Source organism: Mustela nigripes, chromosome 17, assembly GCF_022355385.1.
Source record: "Mustela nigripes isolate SB6536 chromosome 17, MUSNIG.SB6536, whole genome shotgun sequence".
NCBI classification, from domain to species: domain Eukaryota; kingdom Metazoa; phylum Chordata; class Mammalia; order Carnivora; family Mustelidae; genus Mustela; species Mustela nigripes.
In genome coordinates this window covers 58,106,672-58,113,427 of record NC_081573.1, presented here as the reverse complement: position 1 = coordinate 58,113,427, position 6,756 = coordinate 58,106,672, and the positions used below count along the sequence as shown (strand labels likewise).

The 6,756-nt window shown below is 57.2% G+C and overlaps 1 protein-coding gene across 3 annotated transcripts in view; it reads left to right on the top strand.

The window, feature by feature from the left end:
* Positions 1–108: 108 nt before the first annotated feature.
* Positions 109–6,756, top strand: part of KLHDC4 (kelch domain containing 4) — a 43,316-nt gene continuing 36,668 nt past the window's right edge. Inside the window, exons 1-2 of one of the 3 annotated variants that reach the window (XM_059382252.1) lie at positions 109–275; positions 3,334–3,425. In XM_059382252.1, coding sequence (XP_059238235.1) covers positions 177–275; positions 3,334–3,425 — 191 coding nt within the window. In that variant the 5' untranslated portion in view covers positions 109–176. Of the gene's footprint in view, positions 276–1,868; positions 1,964–2,676; positions 2,754–3,333; positions 3,426–6,756 lie in introns of those variants that run through there. The other 2 variants (XM_059382253.1, XM_059382254.1) reach the window with 2 other exon arrangements.

The following is a 6,756-nucleotide window of genomic DNA, read 5'->3' as shown; positions in this document are numbered from 1 at the left end:
TCCGGGATCTCCACCGCCCGCGGCCACGTGAGTGCCGGCCCGCCGGCCGGAAGCGCGCGCGGGCGGGGCGGAAGTGACGCGTCTCCGCGCGCCGGCCCGGCGAGCGCGTACTTCCGGCGCGCCGCGCTGCGCCGCCCGCCGCTCGGGGAGTCCCGGTACCACCGCGGACCGGCGCGATGGGCAGGAAGGGCAAGAAGGAGAAGAAGGGCCGCGGGGCCGAGAAGACCGCCGCCAAGTTGGAGAAGAAGGTGTCGAAGCGCTCGCGGAAGAAGGAGGTGACTCCGCGCGCCCGCCGCCCGCCGCCGGGGTCCCGGGTCCCGTCGGGCTCCCCTCGGCCGGGAGGCGCCGCGCGGTCTGCGACCTGGAGGCGACACGCTTGCGGCCGAGTGGCCCTCCCTCGAGAGGGGCTGGGCGAGCCGCACTGCCGCCCGAGCCGCGGGCTTCCGAGGGCGCGTGCCGCCGGGTGCCGCGACCGCCGCCGGGTGCCGCGACCGCCGCCGGGTGCCGCGACCGCCGCCGCGCCTCTCCCGCGCCGTCTCCTTTCCGTCTCTCCCGGTCTCGGCGTCCTGCCCCGGCCGGGTCTGCGGAGCGGCCGGGCTGAGCTCAGCGCCCCGCTCCCTGTGGCGGTGCTTTCCGACGGCCCGGGCTTCGGTCCGCACCGCGAGCGGGCGCGGCAGCTGGGGCGCGCGGGCGGACGGCGGGACTCGGCGGCGACTCAGCGGGGACGCGGCGCCCAGCGGCCGTGCGACCAGGTGTCCCCGGGTCCCAGCTCCGACTCCGCGCCGCCCCTTCTTCAGAGCCGCTCCTGTCTGCGTCTCCCGGTCTGTGCAGTAACGGGGTCGGCTTTTCCTTCCGCCTCCGCCGCGCTCGGCGGACGGTTCCTCGCAGGTCGCCTGCACCGGCCGGGCAGCCCCAGGCCTGGGTTTGCACCTCCTCTCCGCCGCAGCTGGCTGGAAGGCCTCGGAGGAGCCTGACTGTCGGTGCAGCCTCCGCGTCTCCGTGCCTCACGGGGGACCACACGGGCCTGCGTGGGGAAGATAGGTTGCGGGGCACCTTTAGAGATTATTTATTTATTGGACAGACAGAGATCACAAGCAGGCAGAGAGGCAGGCAGAGAGAGAGGAGGAAGCAGGCTCCCCGCTGAGCAGAGAGCCCGATGCGGGGCTCGATCCCAGGACCCTGAGATCATGACCTGAGCCGAAGGCAGCGGCTCAACCCACTGAGCCCCCCAGCCCCAATATTCTCCCTTTCTTAAAGTCAGTTGTGTCACATAGGTAATCTCATCACGAGTGTGCGCCCCGTCGTTTCCTGGCTGGGGCCTGAGGGGAGCATCTTGGGGACAGCTGGGAATTCTGCCTCCCGCAGAACTCGTGAACCTGGTGACAACTTCACTTGGGTGTCACACACATTGCTCCCGCTTCCACGCTGTGCGTGTTGAAGGTAGTCTCTTTATGAAGGACACTGGGCCAGGCACTCTGGAGTAACGGGACTCCTGACGGGTGGTCCCTTCGGCCAGCTCTCCCTAACGTCCCAGTGGGTCAGTAGTTTGTCCTGCCGGCCCGAGGCAGCGGTTTTGCATGGGGGATGTGGTGGTCGATAGGAGAGCCTTCAGGCATCTGCTCACATAGAAGTGGCAGGATAGTGGGTGCTTTTGAAGACCGCCGTGAGGGTGAAAATTGGCAGAGCCGTTTTGGACCCTATTTTGTCCCTATCGAGAAGAGTGAGCTGCCACGAAGCAGTTACGCACTTGAAGGCTTACCTTGGAGAAACTTCCAGCTACACAAAAACATTTCACAAAAATGACCACGGTAGTTTTGTGAAAACAAACCATTGGATTTGACCCACATGTTCAGCAGCAGCAGGATGAGTGGAGAAGCTGAGCTGCAGCAGAACCTCTGCCGCGGTGAACAGGAGAGGAGTCTGGGCGTCCGACTTCACTCAGCAGCATCGAGCCACATAGCAGGTTTGCAGGCAAATTCACACTCCGATGCCGGCTATGTGAAGTTGAAACGTGTGAAACGATAATTCATACCTGTTGCTTGGGGGTGTGTTTACGTGCCGTAAGAGTATAAGGAAATGCGTGAGAGTAAGGCGCCCTCTGTCCCAGAAAGTGGGTGCTTCCTCGGGGCTCATGGGTACACACAGGAGAGGCGGAGGGCTGCAGGCGGCTATTCAGGCTGAGGAACGTGGCGTTTTGATGAAAGGAACTAAGGCAGGGGCACCTGGGTGGCTCAGTGGGTTAAAGCCTCTGCTTTCGGCTCAGGTCATGATCCCAGAGTCCTGGGATCGAGCCCCGCGTCGGGCTCCCTGCTCAGCAGGAAGCCTGCTTCCTCCTCTCTCTCTGCCTGCCTCTCTGCCTGCTTGTGATCTCTGTCTGTCAAATAAATTTAAAAAAAAAAAAAAAAAAAAAAAGGAGCTAAGGCAGCCTGTGCAGCTTGGAGCCAGGAGGTGGGGTGGGAGATGAAATGGGCAGGATGGTTTTTAGGTTCAGGAACGACATTGTGGAAGCTGGAACTGGGGCACGAGGGCTCGGGTTTGGAGAGAGAGAGAAGCAGGGCAGGAGGAGGCGGGGACATGTGGATCCCTGCGTGAGCGAGGGGAGGAGAGCGTTGAAGAAGAGCGTGAGGACGGAAGGGAGCTTTCCCATGATGCACGGGTCACATGTTGCTCGCGTGTGTGGTCACTGGCAGATGCAGGGGTAGGACTCGACTGGGAATAGGAAGGCCAGGTTTTGGTGCCGTCCTGCTGGGCAGGTAGATTGGCGTCTTCCCTTCTAAATCTGCTCCGGCAGCTGTAGGAGCGGAGCCCTTCGTACCCAGCTCGGCTGCGGCTGCCGGCTGCTGCTGCCGGCTGCTGCATGCTCGCCATGCAGGCACGGCTCTCGGCAGACAGTCTTGCTTGGGGCTCACCTTTTATCACTTTGGTGGGAGGGAGGTGAGGACAAAGTGAGTAAGTGAGCAGGGACCTCTCAGACGCTGCTCTGCAGCCAGCAGCGTGTGCGGCGGGGTGGCCAGGCGTGGCCGTGTGAGAAGCGGTTGAAAGTGTTGGCAGAAGTCGGGGAGGGCTTGTCTGAATGGGAGGCCCTTGGTGGGGACGCTGGGGTTTGGAATGAGGTGGTACACGCAGTGTGTGCCTCTCTCTGGGCTTCCGAGAAAGTTGCCTGTAGGGTCAAGCTCTGAGTGTTTTTGCAGGTGTCAGAGTCTGTGTCCCTGATATGGGGGCGCGTGTTCTCATCCCCAGATGTGACTGGACCCTGGGCGGGTCAGACAGGGCTGGCAGGTTGGCGCCAAGTTTAAAACCACGTCTCAGGTGTGACTACTTGTCTGTCTACAGGAAGACCTTGAAGCTCTGATCGCCCATTTCCAGACACTGGATGCCGCAAAGACTCAGATTGTGGAGACACCATGCCCCCCGCCTTCACCAAGGTATGTTGGCAGGACTCTTCGAGCAGCTGATAGATTTCTTGCCTATATTGGAAAGTCACTTTAAATTGGCACCATGTTTTCTTTATTAAAGATTTTATTTATTTATTTGACAGAGAGACACAGTGAGAGAGGGAACACAAGCAGGGGGGAGTGGGAGTGGGAGAGGCAGAACCACCCACCGGGCAGCCTGACAACAGGGGGCTTGATCGTCACCTGAGCTGAAGGCAGCCGCTTAATGACTGAGCCCCTCCAAGCGCCCTGGGAGCATGTTTCCCATAAATAACCAGGCACGTGGTATGTTTTCCTCATTAAAACCTGTTCCCCTTTCAGACAAGTTCCTATAACACAGTTTTTCACTTTCCTCCTGAAGAATGGGAGTGAGGCTTTTCAGCTCTGTTGTCACAGGAAACACAGAAACGGTGTTCCCCCTTGGCTGCTCTGCAGGGAACGCCACTCGAGAGCTGTCCAGTTGGTCACAGTCTTGCACGGGAGTGTTGCCCCAGCGAACTCTTAGGTTCCTTGAAACGTTTCAGAAGTGTCACAGGCATAGTCTCTTGTTGCTGTTTGTTTGTAATGACAGGTGTGATTTTCGAACAAAAGCGTGTATAAGCCATTTCAAATGAAATTTTCTTTAAAGATTTTATTTATTTATTTGACAGAGAGAAAGATCACAAGTAGGCAGAGGCAGGCAGAGAGAGAGAGGGAAGCAGGCTCCCCGCGGAGCAGAGAGCCCGATGCGGGGCTTGATCCCAGGACCCTGAGATCACGACCTGAGCTGAAGGCAGAGGCTTTAACCCACTGAGCCACCCAGGCGCCCCTTCAAATGAATTTATAAATTATGTGGAGAACTCGAGAGTCTTCTGCAGGATTTCACATACTTGGAATGAGCCAGAATGAGCTTTGGTTTTCCTCTTTCTTACTCTTTGGTGTCAATTCCTGTCCTCCTGGCTTCTGAACCGCTGCTCTGTTACAAGTGGATTCAGGGCCTGTAATTCTCATATTTGCTACTGACACGCTAGCAGGGAAAACCCGGAACGCGGTGAGTCAGGAATCAGGAAAGGCCAAACCCTAGAAAAGATACCACATTCTTCAGAGAAGGGGAAAAACATTAACTTCACAAGCACACAAGACTATTTGGTTTGGTTGAGAAATGATTTGCTTCCGTTCTCTCAGGATAAAAATTAATCTCACTAGTATTGTTGTCAGAAATGAGATTAATCTTGGGGCACCTGGGTGGCTCAGTCGGTTAAGCGACTGCCTTCGGCTCAGGTGGTGATCCTTGGAGGATCGAGCCCCGCATCGGGCGCCCAGCTCCGTGGGGAGTCTGCTTCTCCCTCTGACCTTCTACTCTCTCGTGCTCTCTCTTACTCACGCTCTCTCTGTAATAAATAAATAAAATCTTAAAAAAAAAAAAGAAATGAGATGAATTTTCCTAGAGCTGCCACCAGCCCAAGTGGAGGCCCACGGTCCAGCACATCCGGAGGGAGCTGCCGGTCGTGCCTCTGGGGTTAGTCTCCCCTGTCCAGAGGTGGGGGGACGACTTGGTGGCCCATGTGCAGAACGAGGGGACGCAGTGCTGTCCAGCAGCGCCCCGAGTTGTGCGGTGTCCCTGTCTTCAGCGAAGAGCAGCGTCAGGGAGCGGGGCGCACTCTTCCTGTGTTCGGCTTCTTACCCCGGGGCCACACAGCACTACCGCGTGGTCGACGCACGCCGTCCTCGGAGTGGCGAAGGCGGGCCAGTCCGTGACATGGTGAAGGCTTCGTACCTACGGCATCCCCGAGGGAAGCCATTCTGAATGTGAACCGGCCCCTCTCCCGCCTTTTGCTGACCTTTAAAAACTTTTCCTGAGGTAATGTGCCTAAAAAGCCAGGTTTAGTGTTAGGATATAATTAGGAACCTTGGTGCTTCCGTGTCAGCCGGGAGTTGTTTGTGACGGAGCTGGGGTAGAGTGAGACTTTTCAGTCAGTCACCGCGGTCACGTCCCTTCTCCTCCTCCGTCACGTTCTGGGAAAAGCCGTGAACATGACTGGGTGTTGTGAGTGCACGTGTCCCTGCGTATTGGCGGCGAGGGAGTGGACTGCGGAAGCGAGGGCCGTAACCCAGGAGCAGCAGCGGGGCAGGTGCAGGGCTGGGGGGGCGGCGTGGCCTGCTGTGGGGGGGCGGGGACCCTGCGGGCACCTGTGGGGGCTCTGGCCCTCACTCGGATTACTGTTACCGGCTGTGCTTGTTAATTTTACGTAGAAAATTTTAATAGGTGTTAAGGGAAAAAAGATTTGGGGTTAAATAACTTTGGGAAACATGGGGTGCCTGGGGAGCTCCGTGGGTTAAAGCCTCTGCCTTTGGCTCAGGTCATGATCTCAGGGTCCTGGGATCAAGCCCTGCATTGGGTTCTCTGCTCCGAGGGGAGCCTGCTTCCTCCCCCCTCTCTCTGCCTGCCTCTCTGCCTACTTGTGATCTCTCTCTGTCAAATAAATAAATAATCTAAAAAAAAAACTTTGAGAAACAGATTTTTTTTTTTTGAAATTAAAAAAAATTGTGGTAAAATATATCTAATATAGAATTTTCCATCTCATCCATTTTTAACCGTGCAGTCTCTGGGATTCCTAACACTCCCGATGCTCTGGACCCGGGGATGTCTCTCCCGAGGCCCCTCCTCTCGGCCCCCGGGAGCCTGACGTCCCAGTTTCTGATAGACGTGGAGTCACGGAGTCACACAGTGGCCCTCCTTTTGTGTCTGGCCTCTTTCCCTTCGCGTAACGTCCTCAAGGTTCATGCTGTTGTAGCGTGAATCTGAACTCTGTTCCTTTTTAAGACTGAGTCGTGTCCCGCTGTACGGATGGAGCACGTCCGGGTGTTGATGGACTGCTGACGGACGGGCACGCTGTACTGAACTTGGCCTGCGGGCTTCTGCTCCGTTAGTGTTTGCAGGTTTTTTCTGTACACACCCGGCAGTGGAATTGCTGGGTCATGTGCTAATTCTGTGTTTTTAACTGTCAGACTGTACTCCACAGCGTAGTCCCCCCCCCCCCCTTTTTTTTTAAAGATTGATCAGGGTGCCTGGATGGCTCAGTCATTAGGCGTCTGCCATCAGCCCCGGTCATGATCCCAGAGTGCTGGGATCAAGCCCTCCCTGCTCAGTGGGAAGCCTGTTTCTCCCTCTCCAACTCCCCCGTGCTTGTGTTCCCTCTCTTGTGGTCTCTCTCTGTCATAAGTGAATAAAATCTTTAAAAAAAAGTGATTTAGGGCGCCTGGGTGGCTCAGTGGGTTAAGCCGCTGCCTTCGGCTCAGGTCATGATCTCAGGGTCCTGGGATCGAGTCCCGCATCGGGCTC